This window comes from Anoplopoma fimbria, chromosome 13 (assembly GCF_027596085.1).
Source record: "Anoplopoma fimbria isolate UVic2021 breed Golden Eagle Sablefish chromosome 13, Afim_UVic_2022, whole genome shotgun sequence".
NCBI classification, from domain to species: Eukaryota; Metazoa; Chordata; class Actinopteri; order Perciformes; family Anoplopomatidae; genus Anoplopoma; species Anoplopoma fimbria.
This window is the reverse complement of record NC_072461.1, coordinates 2,408,921-2,425,581: the sequence shown is the minus strand read 5'-3', so window position 1 is coordinate 2,425,581 and position 16,661 is coordinate 2,408,921. Positions and strand designations below refer to the sequence as shown.

The following is a 16,661-nucleotide window of genomic DNA, read 5'->3' as shown; positions in this document are numbered from 1 at the left end:
AAGTGGACAAAATTGACTATATTCTTCTGTCAATTGTCGATAAAATGCAATCCGTGGTGGTGGTAATTGAAGTTGTGTACAAATTCTGAGATTTGATTGATTCCTCAGGCAACAGGTCTAAAACAAAACAATGTTGCATGCCATAAAAAAATCCTTCATTTACAGAATAAGTGCTGCTATTCTTCCAGAAAGTATTCTAACCTAAACAACATTTGTTGCACTGCGCAACAACCAGATGCCTTGGAAAGGAGGCTGAAACGTATGGTAGTGCAGCAAGTGTTCCTTTTCAGCAGAGCAACTATTTCTAAGGCACGTTATCCATCTTTTTTTTTTTCTTTGTGTCCTACTGTGCAAAAGGATCTTATAACCAAAATATCTATGGTAGATGTCGTATAAACACTTAACTCAGATGGATGGGGTTGTGTGGAACTGTATTTGTCAAGTTAAAGATGATCACAGGAGTAGTTGCTATAACTACTTGCATTAAATGTGTTCATTTATTCACATATATGTGGAAAAAACCCCACACACAAACAGAATAAAGACCAGTGTTGCTGCTATTGCAAGAAGAAAAGTTATTGTCAAAGCTGTTTTTATACAAATAACCACATCACTTGCAATAAAAAGATTGTGGTCAGATTAGAAGCGCAGCTTCTCTGGTTTCACTTCTTGTGGCTTTCAAAACAGCAAATAAAACATAAAGCATGACCGTAGATATATACAGAGAAGCATGTATATTTATTTGATCTGTGCATCCAAATGAATAATGCAACTCGGGATTATAGCTGCAACATTGCAAGAAGAAACATGGAGGAGGGAGGCAAAGAAGAAGAGAGGGAGGAAACAGAAACAGCATACTACAGCAGTACAAGCCAAGGAGAAAAAGCAATGTGAGACAGCTCGCCACCATCTTAAATGAAACAGTTCACATCAAAAGGAAAATGCTGACACTCCCTTCACCGTCATGTATGTAATCCACCAAAGTGTTTACTATTATTAGACAAAAGCAAATTAGCTCCCTAAGTGCACTGACACTGTTATTTTTCACAAGCTGTTTCCAGAAACTTAATTATAAACCTCAGTTTTTTTCTCTGAAATGGAACTCTAAAGGTTAAAGGGAAAATTCGAGCTTCTTTGAAGTGGGGTTGTTTTAGGTCCTTATCCAGTGCATTACATAATGCTGAAATATAATGCTGTGGATGGAGGCCGGAGCAAAATGTATTCAAGCCACTTAAACGAGAGACTTAACTAAAAAATTATAATTTATAGAGTTCTCTTTATTTAGAATATGTTGACGCTTTACCCTGCAGTAAGATAGCCTAAAAGACCTATAATGTTATCTGAAGGTCATTTGTAGACCATAGATTTTTCAAAAGAATGGTGTTTAAAGGTCAATGAAAGGGCCTCTGAAGGTGGCTCATACACTTGATCTGGGAGAAGAAGAACATGCATCAGGAACCACATCATTGAAAGTCAGCAGAACTGACATGAATAATATCAGAACTGCTGACAATGTTCATGGAAATGCTGGAAAAAATCTTGTGCTTCAGGGATAGGGTTTAGCAATATGATGATCATATTTTGTGATTAGTTTAAATGTTAACACCACGCCCCCACTCTTTGAACATACTGTATACTGTTATTCGAAATTGAATTTAAACAAGGCTGTATTTTTCAAGATGGAAGAGAACAGCTGAAATAAAAGCTTCCATCATCCACACCAAGTGATCTATTCTTCCATTGTGTATCTCGTTGTTCACCAAATGACAAAGAACCCAAACTTGAAAGAGTAAACTGGATCTTTGTTTCCTTGCCAAGTATGTATCTGAAGCGTAATTTGTTCACATCAAAGAAGAGAAGCGAAAACCCTGACTCATTCCACTGTATTCCACATTGTTAGTGTAGAAAGGGAGGAGGGGTGAAACTCTCACTCTTCCTAATTGGATGTAATAGCTAGAGGGAATAAGCTTGCTTTGGCCTCGGGGAGGGGAACGCGAGAAGAGAGAGAAGATGTTTAGAGAGGGCTGAAAATGCTAAACATCCAGTAGAAAGACAGACAGTATAGTCCAAGTTAGCTGAACACATACACAGCCTACTGTTCAGAAACACCCCAATAAAGATGTGCACAAAGGAGAATTAAAAAAATGCAGGAATGTGGACAGGAATTATAAGGCGCCAGAAAGGAGAGAGACTGTGGAGAGAGTCTGAGAAAGGGCAGCACATCAAACACATAAATGGGTATTGATAACATAGAGCATGCTGGCCCCTATGTCTGTGAAAGCTTTGGGGAGGACCTAGTCCAGAGAGAAGAGAACTAGGTCTGCGTTGCAGGGACATTTTGAAGATGAGAGAAACCTTTGGTGCTCCTGTGAAGTCAGTCAATTGCTGAGGGCAGTCCTTTAAACTTCCCCTCCTCGTTGAGTTAGAAAGATTTCTACAGCTAGTGGAACTGAGGCAGAATAGGCTCATATTAGTATAGAGAGGTTCAACCAGTGATTTCCTCATTTCAAACAGAAATCTAACGGCTCTGTCAGAGTAGCATTTATTCTAGGGAAAATTCAAATTGAAGTAATTTTACTGCTAAGGCATTGGCACAATCACTCATGTTGTTCATGGCTGCAAAATCAATCTGTGCAGCTCTTTTGTGAAGAGTTCATCTTTGGTGAACTTTGACAAGTGATTTTGACTCATTGACCAGTTGCTATCAACATACAATGTTGAACTTTGAGAGACCAGTGAGTCCAAAATGGAAGAAATTATTCAGAGGTGTAGTATCATCCAATTTTAATTAGGCCTAACGATATAATGTTGGGAGTATAAACAGCTGCAAAAATGAGATGTGGCATGGTCTGCAGTCAGTCATGACACATGGGTAGATGGGACATATATGTTCTCTTGGCCAGTTAGCTTAGAGCTTTGGACACAGCCAGGCTAATTGTTTCCCCGTTTCTAGTCTTTATGCTAAGCAAAGCTAACTGTTGTCTGGAAACAGCTCCATCTATGCCTTTAAGACATGATAGTGGGATTGATCGTCTCATTTTACTTTAAGCAAGAATAAGATTAAGAATATTTTACCTTAATGTCAAACTATTTTTTAACTTACAGTTAACAACTGAGACTGAGAGTAGTCACAATTACACTGATCTTTCAGCACCATCTATTTGGCCTCGATGCACAATACATTTTCACTTTCTGGTGTGAGAAGGCACTAACTCAGACTGATGTCTTCCATGTGAGTACAGGATACGTATGTAACGTTACCCATTTAAAAAAAAAAAAGTTAATCTTATTCATCTGTTGTTGAGAATGAAAGAACCTTTTGTTTCAACACCATAAACGACCATACCACCATACATATGATGTAAGCTTAACCAAAACCTACAGCAGTCATGGCCCAGAATCAGCCACCCATAATAAGTATGGTGTGGTGGAGCTTTGGTCACTGTGAGGTTAGAGGCTTCAACCAACATAATCATCATCTCAAAGGCTTGTGCACACAAAGTCTTCTCTTTGGAGCCCTTGTCTCAAAAGCAACTTCTGTTGCCTCAAAAACCTCCAACCATAGCACTCAAAGGAGTGGAAATATTTCTTCCCAGCCAGAGGTATCCTAGCATCTTAGGTCCAGCTAAACTCAAACCACTTTCTCTGAGAAGTGCTTTTGATCGTTTGAGACCACCTCCATGCTCCTTTGACTTTGACATACTGGGACTAAACCAAATTCGCTTTAAAAACAGCTGAGATATATTCCCACAGGGGTCCTGAATTCCAGATTAGACCATCAAGGCTACAGTGCATGGTGTGGTTAAGACCTTAACTCTGCTCAGGAAGAGAAAGACGTGAGCGTCTTGAGAGTAGGGGTTAAATAAAAAGAAACAAACAACAATGCCCAGCAAGCTTCTTTCTTTTCTTTAGTGTAAAGGTCTCCATCCTTGTTAGGAGTAAGCTGGTCCCCCATTCTGGCCTCATTACTGTGCATGCTGCCTCAGCCATCTCAAAGCCCTGCAGAGGTGCACAGAGGGCTTTTGTCGGAGGATAAGATCAATACCTTTCCTCATCATGGGCCAGAAGCAGCAATAATGCACTCAGCCCAGTGTCTAGAGGGTTCACCGGATTTTGAAGCAACCTGGGACCAAGGACTGAAGCTTTCCTCAGGTGAAACAGGTGCAGTTATGAACCATGAAGCCCTTACAAAATAAAAATGTACACTGCTTCCAAAACTATGGTGACATTTTAGATGGGCAGATTATAAGAATATGTATCAAGGATTATGTTAACTCACATGAGATAATTAAGAGGGATTTAACGCCACCCTGGCGTTTTAAATAACTATAAAACACAATCAGAAGTGGGAGCAGCACCTAACATAATGTTACAGGGTCAATGATTCACTGCCTGATCATGCCCCATTTTATGAATGCCTAATTCATATTGAAAATTGGAACTGGCAAGCTTCGACACCCAAAATCCACAGGGCAAAGCCCAGATGGTCAAACTCTGCAGTTCCAACACAACACTCGACCTGAGCATTTTTCTTTCATATAGCATACCCCCATGACCCTGAAGGCTCAGCAGTAACACTATCATCCAGATCTCGCACACCAAGCTAACTCCTGACCGCCTATAGCTGGTCTTCTGGATATATATTTATTATTCTATGTGGTGGCTTCAGCAGGTCAGTGAAAAATATGACTCTGCTGGGAGTATTTCTTTTAGGTTTACTATCCCTTCAGGTCAATAGTAGAGCTTAATATATGATGATTATGATAAGGCTTATATTGTTACATAGTTATTTGTGCAAGTTTGGCAGGTAACTGAGTTGACTATAATGACTCCTGTGAAGTGAAGTCATCCCAAACTCGAAATCAGCGACAGTAGTATATAAAAGGAAGACACATTAAACACATTAAGTACATGCCTTAAAGTTCTACTATTCTCTTTTGCTACTCTGGTCATCTTAAAGATAAATCCTATGATAACCAAGAATGAATCACCAAAACAAATTGTCTCTGTTGTAAATCAAAGACCGGCAGAGAAACATAGCATCAAGGCCCTATGATGAATTGTGTGATTAACATAATTCATATGCATCCAATTTTAGGTTCAGCTATAGCTCATAAACCTTTTACTGGATTCACAAAATTATTTTCAATAATGCAATTACAGTTCAGGAGAGGGTAAATGCAGCAACATTCAATTTGAAATGGTTGCAGCTTTCACATTTGTGCATTATTAGCATTATTATTGTTTACATACCTTTAGCATCATTGCGTAGGAATATCTTGACAAAACATACTTTTACATGTCAGTGCAAAACTGTGTTGAAAGAATCATAGATGTTTTATGGTTTCTACCTTCAGTATTGTGCATCTCTTAAACCTTTTGTTCATTTAGTGTTTGTGCTTTCTTCCACTGATAAGCACAGTTGGGTCTTTCACCATCCATTTAACAACGTCATAGATGTATAAAAAAAATGACGTATGCCCTGCTAAATTCATGCTTTCTGAGAAAACAATACTTGAATGTAGCGGTCATTGAGCAGGAGCTACAGTATGACTATCCCCTCTTTCTGCCTAACATCCACTGGACAACAGAGCTTGTGGAGCAACTCACATTTGCATCTTGCTTCTCTCCGTTCTCTCTGCCCCCCACCCCCTCGTTTCTCTGCATGCTCATTACATATGCCCTGGTTTGCTCATGAGCCAGGAGAGCCTTGCTAGCCTCATTAAGAACTTGGAAACCTCCCATCTTTTGTACCTTTTTTTCCATGACAAGATCTCCCACATTCATGTTTGTATCCCAGAAGTGGAATAAAACGAGTCATCAAACATGTATAAAGAAGTAGAGCTCACATCTCATCTGAATCTCCACAGTCACTGCTGAAGAGGAAGGTGTCTGTGATGGAAAATGCTAGTGCAGATTAACAGGCAAGGAGGGAAAACAACTTGGCGAGGGGAAAAAGCATTTTGCTTGAAAACTGTGTCACTAATTCACAGGTTTAATGCATATTCAACAGCACATGAAGGCATTTCTGTGACACTGTTTGTTAAATGTACCTCATTAGCTCTCTTGTTGTCTTGATGTTTTCCATGTGGCATTTTGGGATGAAAGGGAAATTATGCCACACAAACACACACTGTGACTGAACAACCCTCTACTTCAAAATTCACAAAGGATGCACCAGTACAGCAAATTCAAATGTTAAGTCTTTTTGCATCTGTATGTGTTAGAGACAGGGAGACAGGTAGCTTCAAAGAGCCGATAATACATTTGATAACTCCATGAAAAGCCTTTCATTACATATTATTATTATTAAACGTTTCTTTGCATTAAAGGAACCATTTTGGGAAATATCCTTGCTTATGTCGAAAGTAAGACTGAAACCTTATGTCTGTCAGGTCTTCATGTGGCTGAAACCAGTAGCCCGTTAGCTTAGCTTAGCATAAGGCCTGGAAAAAAGGGGAAACAACTAGCCCAGTTCTGTTCGAAAGTACCAAAATACACCTACATGCTCCTTTAAAACTCAATAATTGTCCCATCATATCTTGTTTGTTTATTCTATACGTGTGTGTGAACAGGGGTTATGTGCCAGACTATTTCTTCGATAGGAGTTGTGAATCTCTGGAATCTCTGCAGGTTGCCTAGCACACTCACGCTGACAACAAGACTTCATGAAACAGTCCTTCTCAATAAGCCTTTGTTAAATGGCAAATTGTTTTTTAACATTGGCATTGGTACAGACTAAACAAATGAGACTCAAGCTAACAGGTTTGCTGGCTCCAGCTACATATTGAACAGACAAACAATGAGAATGTTAACGATCTTCTCATCTAATACTTGTCAACAAAGCAAAATGGCGTATTTCCCCAAGATGTTATTCAATTCTTTTTAAATTCTTCTGACTGTCATCTCACACATTATAACACACCGTGTTACACAATGCAATGTACCACTTCTCAATGTCTTGCTGCATAGCAAGTCTCTGATACAGTAAATGGTACCATGACTTGTTTGGTTAAAGTCATAGTAGCAATTTAAACTGTAACATTTTATAAAGCTGCATGTGATGTTGCTCTATTACACTATATGCATGTTAGTAGGACATGAAGAAGTAGTTACAGAATATCTTCTGATCCTTGTTCCACTCGTTCTTCACACCCGCTGGCCTGAGCTGTGCATTGTGTGTACTGGAAAGGGTAGGGCTTGACAAATTGAATTTCTTGATCCTGCTTACTCCTTGGTCAGTGAATTTCATGTAGCAGGCGCTACTTCCTCAAAGAGCCACAGTATTGTGCATGACATGGCCTAGTGTACAGAAGCTTTATGAGCGATGAAGTACAGTCACAGCTGATTACTGGACATCAAACTGTTTTACTGAAGCTACTTTTCAGTGATTATTTTATGTCTCATTGGATAGCCAATTCACTGGAAATGAAGTAAATGAGTAACTGATGTATAACTGAATGACAGCATCAAACACACAGGTATCAGTGAGGACCCCTGGAAGATTAGCTCTATGATTGCTTTAAATAAACAGGCATGCATCTGCAAAATGCACACATGGTCTGGTATCAAACCTACTCGGTATAGGCAACAGCTATGAAATCGTTTTATTCACAACATCAAGACAGCTCTTCGCCCAGCTGCAGCAGCCACCTTAGAACTGTGATTTGATGTGTTATAATTATAACTTAGAGGGAGACAGGGAAAGAGAGTCAGAAAGAGAGGGTGAGCCCTCAAATCCCACAAAGGTCCCTCTTCAATACTTTGATCCTGGTTAAAAATATGCTCTGAGATTTAAACTTGTTTTTTGATGTTGCAGTAAGTGACAACAAATGATAATCCATAGAAAGTGTAGCAGTTAAAAAGCAAACTGCCAGATTATTACTGAATGAATGTATTTTGTCTTTCCTTCTGCTATGCTCTAATTGTTGACATACCTATAGAAGTGGATACAGCAACAATCAGATAGTCCTCAGTTTTCTTATTGATCTAAAGTTAATGACGCTTAATAGCAGAGAAACACAAGATCAATAGTGTCCATTGCTAAACCGCATCACTGCTCAATGGCATTAAGTTGATTTCAACTTCTCACTGTCAGGGAGACCAGCAGCTCTTTGCCACAACTTGGCTTTCAGTGCTCATTGGGGGGAGTAAGGGCTGAATTGCTGCTTGTTGTCACTGCCGCAGACGAGTTTCACAAGACAAGTTCAATTTATTAGGGCTTCTGTTGGTCTATGACTACTCCTCTGAAAAAACCTAAAAAGAAGATATTGTAGAAAAAAAGCAATCTACCTGAACTAACAATAAACAAAATGGTGCAACTTGTTGCAACCCTTGCCCCTTTTTAGTAGCAACAATGGACTGCAAGTTTTCTAATAGGCTTTACTTTGGAGTTTGAAGACAAGTAGTTGCAGTTTATTGACGTTTAAGGCGATTTCTATCCTGGCTCTCAGATCTGCCTGGTACTAAAAACCCCAAGGGTAATCTAAAACATCTGGTCTGGAGATATTCCAATAAAAAAAAATTAGTCTCGGGCAATTTGTTCATATCTGAGTTGAAGAATGCGCTTTCAGTTGAAATGCAGCATTATACAGATTGTTAATATCAAAAAACACATCAAGAAGATTGTTTTAACATTTCTTTTAACAGATGGGCTCCTTCTTGTTTTCAGTCACTCACCAAACACCCCCTTGTTGGCATTCAGCACAATTAAGTGTAAAAGCAGGCTGGCTGACATGATAAATAAAGGGATGCTGTTTTTGTTTTCTTGGTAAATGATTGAAGTATAGATGCACATTCACACTGTGCTAAAGAACCATGATTGCTGCCTAGACTTTGTTTGGTGACATTTCTAGGTTACCTCTCCCAGCTTCGAGCACACAAACCCACCCAACTGCACACACACACACACGCACACACACACACACACACACACACACACACACACACACACACACACACACACACACACACACACACGCACACACAAAAGAGCATGGCATCATCAGCACAGGAATTTGACATAATCAAATATAAGTTAAAATGCTGTAAACTACAGAGCTGATGAGTCTGGGCATGAGATGAAATGCACAAACAAATGCTAAAACAAGGCTTGTATCTACACCTTACTCATTATAGGAGTATGAGACGAGTGAGTAAAAAGAAAAAGAGACAATCAGAAACACGGGTGTGTATAAAGAGTATAGTAAAAGATGGATGCACAAGGCACCCAAACATTTGAGACTTGAGCGTTATTGTCAACCAGCGACTACTTTTTAGTTCATTTAGATGAACATGCATTTCTTAGCTTCTGTGGCATCATTTACTGTTCATTCAAACAACAGAAGAAAAGGGCTCATGACTGAAGATACTTTTCGACCCTGGCGTGTAGACCGTAACATAAATGCTCATGATTTAAGTATGCTTCTAGAATAAGAATAAGTAGCCCACATCTCCTTAGGGCTTGTTGGAAGTAAGAACTTAAGCCACAGGCACCCATCTGATCTCAAATAAGTGGATTGGGCTTATTGCAAATGCAGTGGTATCCCATGGCCTGAAGGAGAGGCTTTATCTGACCAAAGCAAAGCTCATTGCTTTAACTCCTCAATCTTTTTTGACTAAAACAGGATTAACTCCAGTCTGCAGTAACAACAGCATGCTTGTCCAATAAATACAATCATAAATGTTGCAAGCTTTGGGTTTATTTTATCTCTCTTATTTTATCCTCCATTACAAAGTTAATATGAGACTGGATGGCCTGCACACACCTGAGGATGCCATAAAACTGAAACGACACACACACATTAATGGAACCTGTTTGAAAGATGGAAAAATATATATAAATTACAAGCACAGAAGACATTTATATCTTCACACAGAAAATGTTACATTGCCAAAAAATGTGTCAGGAGCTGGCTTTTTGTGTGAAGATGAAACATTCAAACATTCAAAGACCTATGCATCATTCATCCATCCATGTACTAGCTTTTAACTCTCAAAAATGACATTTAATTTCTTAATCTTACTGTCTTAAAGCTTTGGTCTCACAATAGAGCTTAAACAGGCCGAAACTGCTCACACCTCCTCAGATTTACAGGCTGCTGCAGTTCTACACTTAATCCAAAATAATGTATTCTGCTTATTGATCTGCTGTAGAGAGGTGGACTCTTTCACTCATGGCCAGCAACCATAATGAATGGCTGTTGCTGTTCTGACACTCTCCTGACAAAAAAAGGGAGTGTCCAGAGCGCTCAGTATCCACTCCCACTGCAATTCAAAGGTTGTGCTTGGCTCACATAAAGAAAACAATAACAATTCACGCTGATGCTTGTCAGTGTTGGGGAAGTCACTTTCAATATTTAATATTACATATCAAAAAATTATTAGTAACTGTAATTACTGTGTAGAGTTCTGCGTTATTTTCAACAAAATAACCACAAAAGTGAGAGAATGCGCTATAAAATAAATAAGAGAATGTTGTTTTATAGCGGGTAATCAAAGCATCGTACTCAATTTAATTTCAGTTCATTACAAATCCAGCGGTGGGTAATATTGTAAAGCCTAACAGTGTGTGTCCATATAGTGCTTTGCTCTGGCAGAAAAGCGCTGGCAAGGTGCTAGGGGTCTACTTTAAGGTGGGCCTTCCCATGGCTAACGAGGCTAACCCCTTTCACATGTATCAGCAGGCAAAAGACAAGGCAAGGGAACTTAGCTTGGGTTTTCCATATTTTCATAATCATTGCGATATGAACATGCACGATAAACACATCACAAAAGACTACCTGAAACACAATGAAACCCTGTATCCTACAGGCCCCAGGGCTGAACACAGTATTTATTATCAGCCTCTCCCCTGCTTTCTATCTGGGCTATGGAGGAGCTCTCCACATACATACAAAAACACAAACACACAGTAAAACCAGTGAACAGAAGAGCAGAGAGACAGTGAAATGAACCATTTTAAATGTAGATTACTACCACAACTACACTCATTACTGTAAGTGCAATACAACCTTTGAAGGAATAAGGCAAATAATGAACCAATACGGCTGTTAAATAAGCATAAAAATAATGGAAACATTTATAAAAGTCTTATTTCTATCTGCTCTGTCCATGGACTCTCATCCGCCTATGCTGATTTACACAAGCACAGCACACTGGCTTGGCTTATAGCAAATTGTTACAAACAGGTTTTTTCGCCCCGACTTTAGTAGGAACTCCTTGAGTGGCGTTCCACGGTACTTTATAATAATAACGGTACATGATAATAGGTTGGAAATACTGAGTTCCAAGTTGTCTGAAACGCAGCATGAGAGCTCTAATCTAATTTGAGTTGGAATTTTAAAATAAATAATGTCAATTCCAGGCTGTGTGGACGACAGGGAAGTCTAAACTAACTTTTCTAAAGCAATTAGCCCAAAGCACCCCAACCACCTCAAATGTAAAAAAAATAAAGCTTCATCACAATGTAGCCGACTGCTACTGTGTGCAAAAAGCATTATGAAGGCATTGCAGTGTAGACACTTTATTGAATGCAAACCATGTTTTGTTTGGATGTGAATCATTGAGTTAAATCAGTAATTACTCTGGCCTGTAAGCACACATCGTGATTAATGTATATAATTATATTACATAACAATATGAAAAGTTGACATCATTTGAGTATATTTCAGCCATTTCCCACGGTTGCAACCAGAAGCAAATATATGTGAGTGAATACAAATGTGGTGTTGATTAGCTTTTACTCCCTGCTATCAGGATTCAGTTCTACAATACAGTTTAAAATACTATTTCAACATTACATTAAAAGTGAGTTAAAGTAAAGTGTCCATACTGGCTTAGTCATTAAACCACTGTTCATCTACAAATCACCATCCATCAACAGTATGGTTAGCTACTGTGCAGTAATGTTTAATAGTGCTTTGTACTTTACTATATCTTTGTTATTGAACCTGTACCTGCTACATTTTGACATGTTAAAAAGATTTGTCTTAACAGCAATTCAAGGCCAACTGTACCATAAAATTACATTATCTACTTCAGGCTAAATGTGTTCTATCTGGATGGCTTTGGATGGCCTTTTTCTTAGTATAATATTATATTTCTTAGTCAAGAGAGTTTGCAAGCCTCAGGAAAATCCCTAACAATATGTTTCAGTTCATTTCAGAGACATTATGTGCAATGGTTTTTTTTGCCACACACGGATGTGAGCCTGCAGTGTGGGCCGGCTTGTGCCTCCAAAAGTTGAGTCATTAATCGTGACCCAGTGGGATTACTTAAAACCAGCATGTGGTCTTGTGATTGCTCAAATCATGAAAGGATGTGCTGCTGCATGATCTAGTTGAAAAAGTGAAGTAGGCCTACACTCAACACTACAAATGAAAACATTCATATAATCTATTTAGTGTTTCAGAGGGCCTTTTTTTCTAATCCTGGCCCAGTCACAGTCTGAATTTTGACACTGGTATTAATAGAATTCTAAGACGATCGCTGCTTATGCAAGCCGACAAAGCGTTACATGCTGCTTTTAGCGAATGTTAGACCTTTATGATGTCTGGGAAAATTCAGAATCAATGTTTTCAGAGTTTTGTGAGTAGAAACATCAGATGTCGATTTAAGGATTCGGGGAAAACATGGGAAGTCATGTGAGAAAAAAGAGGCTATTTTTACTGCTGATTGTCTTTGTGTTCATCTTTTTACTGCAGATGTAAAAATGCAGAGCTGATAAGCCTCAAGTCACCTTGAAAATCTAGAACTGGGCTAAAGCACAGGGCGTTTCTTACACCAATAGTTTGTGATTACATCATTACAGTCATTTCTGTCTGAAAGCTTATATGAGTGTGTGTTGGCTAAAACAACTTATTTTCCAATTGTGCTGCCCATTCTTATATCAGGGCCGTGTTAAAGTTCTTTGGTGAGCACTTCCTCAGCATGCGTCCTTGCCACCTCTGTAACCTTCCCTCTAGTACCCTTCCAATAAGGCAAGACAACAGAGGCCCGACTACAGCAAAGACAAATAGCTCCATATCCATTAACTTGTCGGCAGAGGAGTCAAATTATCATTATTAATGGGATTAAGTAAGATCTGCACTGACAATGAAAAGCCCAATCAAATTTTACAAATAAAGACAGTAGCCAATGTCTCTATGGCATCAGGAGATGGTTTTGTGTAAAGATAGATTCCTATGTTCTGATAACCCATATCTTATTCCCTTGTGTGCGTGTTGTGGTCCAATAAGTTGCTTTCATTCCTTTGGTTATCATGGCTGCTGATCTGACAGAGGTCTGACCTTTCTCCACTGATTGACGACTGTGCCATTTAAAACCAGAGTGAAGGGCAATGTAGAGGGAGGTTGCCTGTCATTGTTATTAAAAGTCACCTATACATCCACCATAACCTTCTGTGGCCACTGGCCAGTAAATGTAATGAGCTTTGAGATGGATCGCTATCATCTGCATGCATTTAAAGAGAACATCTTCTATTAATGTTACCAACTGGTTGCAAACACAAGCTCGGTTTATTTTCTGCACAGTGGCAGCAAGTTCACTGAAAATATTTTAATTTAAAAAAGCAATTCAACAATTAACTTAGAGATGTACATTATCTCCAATGCTGAGATGGTTAACTATGAAATTAAGTCTTTAGACTTTTGAAGAATAGGCCAATACTAGATCTGAAACAAACAATTGTTTTTATTTTCTTGAATCATTTTAAGTCTATAAAATGTCAGAAAAACAGGGAAAAGTGGCTGCTATAATTTCACAATGCTTAAAATAATATATGCAGAGTGCTTGTTTTATTCAACCAACAGTCAAAAAGGCAAAAATAGGCTTTTCAGTTTACGGTGAGATATGACAAAAAAAAAGCAGCAAATCATCACATTTGAGAAGCTTCAACCAACAAATGTTTGGAAAACTTCCCAGATTATATATCAAAAGAGTTGATGATTCATTTTCTGTTGTTTGACTAATCAATGAATCAACTGATTGCTGCGTCTCTAGCCAATACTGTACTGCTGCAGCAATTTGTTGACAGGTCTGAGGTTATATATTTGCAGTGATCAATACATCATATATCTCAGGAAATTATAGCCCATCATGCATACTGTAGTAAAATAATGCATCGGAGGAAAATGTAAGTGAGTTAGTCTGCACTCTGCTGTAGGTTTACCACGGCCCCAACATACCCACGGCAGTATTAAGTTACAGCCAGCCAACAATTTCCATCCAACTCATTTCTAGCTAGATCTTTTGTTTATTCATATGTACCAGATGCCATTCCTGCTAACAGGGAACAGGCCTTCTGTCAGTTTTTCCCTCAAGTTTTAAATTGACCAGTGACCACAGAGTGAAATCATTGAACAAATTCCACAGTGACCACCGATATTAACACTAATCACAATCAGATCACATCGCCACTCCAGATGGCTGTACATTTGCTTGAAAAGGCTGTAATTGCCCCGCCATAATAACAAGAATGAGACTAAAATTAAGATGCATGAAATTCAATAAAAACTGACTCTCTAAACAAGCACAAAAGCATCTGACATACAGAGGGCCCACTGGTGCGGTCTTGTGCTTTGTCCAGGCGGACAGGCTGGATCCCAAACAATGTGTGAGAGTCAGCACCAGTAACCGACCAGAGGAAGTGATGTATTGCACACTGACTTGGAACAATGCAGCCTGTTTTACCTGAAGGCGAATGTTTCTACCCCATCAATTTGTTTCAGTGGACAGAGGCACCCTGTGACATCCTGAATAGAGTGTTTGTTATCGGCTGTCTCAGAAGACACCTGCTACCTTTGAGCAACCACAAAAGATAAGTATAATGTAGCCTTGGTACAATACAAAAAGATTTCTAAACACCACAATGCATTCCTTATGACGGGGAGTTTGAATGCTGCTGGACCTTTGGAGCCAGTCCAGAGCAGTTATGGTGCTAAAATAGCTGCCAGGGTGACCGAGGATGGTTGTTAGAATGCTAACAGACAGATCAAGTACGGTTTAGACCCTCCTTCCAACTCCCTTAAACCAGCTCCTTGCTGTGAATTAGGTTACAGCTGTACTCAGTTTGGAAACAGATGGAGAAAAAAACCCTTTACAATACAACCAATTTAACTGGGGTGTGATTAATTGAGGGACAAGTTTGGGGTGTATTTTTAACTCACTGAGCCTTGAAACAAGTCGACCCACGGCACTAAAGCTCCCTGCTTTTCCTCTGCATCCATTACGCCAGCCTACCAGGGAGTATTATGTCTTCTTGCGGCTGATTCTGAGTTGACACTGCAAGGCTTATGGAGCTTTAGAAACACTGCTTAAGGCACACTCCTGGTGTTGAGACTGAGGTCTGTCTGACATTTGTGACTCCTGAGGCATGCATGTTGCTAAATGAATAGAGACAGGAGGGATGGCATGACCCACTTCCATAAGGGCTACACTGCTGTCTTTACACAGATCCCAGCGGTGCTGTTCTGCACTGTTCAAGTAAAATAGACCGCACAGGAAAAAAGCTTAAATATTCCTGTGACCAGAAACTGGAAAGGGCAAAGGAGGGGAGTGACCACTTATTGTAATGCTGATCCAGTAGGTCAGGTAAACATATGTATTTTAAACATTTCCATTCTACAAAAGCAGTCAGACAGTGTTTCTCTACATTAGACTTGCAGCACACAACTGACCTTCTCTTGGTGACACATTCGTCAATAATGGTGCTGTGATGCAGCTAATACACAAGACTCTCAGGCATATCTCCTCTAAGCGATATCATCTGGGTTTGTCTAAAGCCCACATGTTCAAGACATTTTTCCATTTATCTATTTTTCTAAACTCAGTTTGTTAAAGAAGGAAAAAGTGACGTAATTTCTTTTTTTTTTTTTTTTTTTTTTCTGAACACACAGCTTCTTTTTTTATCCTCTGGAAGCATCACGGAGGAGCGAATAAACAGCCGAAGATCATCACTGCGAGAGGGCACAAAATACACATTGCTACCTTACATTGGACCGATTTGGCATCTTTGTCACAGAAAAAATACGCACTGATAAAACATAAATTAATGTGTTTGATCGACTCAAACAAGTGTCCTTAAAAAGGCAAGTAAACCAATTAACTAACGAGTCGTGCACAGATTACAAGCGGTGGTTTTCTGTTGAATAAAACACGCACATTTCATTCTGCTCAGCTGTTCATGTGGGCTACTTGGTCAATTATGAAATGTAAAGATGCTCCGATCCGCTGCTGATCAGTTTTGGTTGTACTCCCACGCAAAAAAATAATAATAATAAATAATAAAAAAGGCTATTGAAATGATTTGACAGCCAGTCACTCTTCCACTCACCTATCACATGCTGCGGGACAGCAGCACCCAAACACAGGACGATGGAGAGGAGCAGCCTCATCCTCCCACAATAACCAGGTCTGACTTCCAAGGTTATGGAGGTGTGGTTAAAGAAAAAACAAAATGAAAAATGCCAAAGCAATAGCCAGAAGTTCTCCCTGCTTGGGATGAGATTGCACTGGGATCTGTTGCTATATGTCCTCTCAGATAAAGTCCAGTCTGCAGAGACACCTGGGTCGCTTCCTTGCAGGAACAGGTGAAGTGGTCCTTGCCTGGTCCTCCTCTCTCTCTCCTCTCTCTCCTCTTCTCTCTGCTGCCCCGGTCCTAC

At 39.4% G+C, this 16,661-nt stretch overlaps 1 protein-coding gene across 2 annotated transcripts in view; it reads right to left on the bottom strand.

The window, feature by feature from the left end:
• LOC129101041 (EGF-like repeat and discoidin I-like domain-containing protein 3) overlaps positions 1-16,460 on the bottom strand; it is a 97,650-nt gene extending 81,190 nt beyond the window's left edge. For both annotated transcript variants that reach the window (XM_054610636.1, XM_054610637.1), the window contains exon 1: positions 16,334-16,460. In XM_054610636.1, the coding sequence (XP_054466611.1) occupies positions 16,334-16,394 (61 nt within the window). In that variant the 5' untranslated portion in view covers positions 16,395-16,460. The remainder of the gene's footprint in view (positions 1-16,333) is intronic.
• Positions 16,461-16,661: the final 201 nt, after the last annotated feature.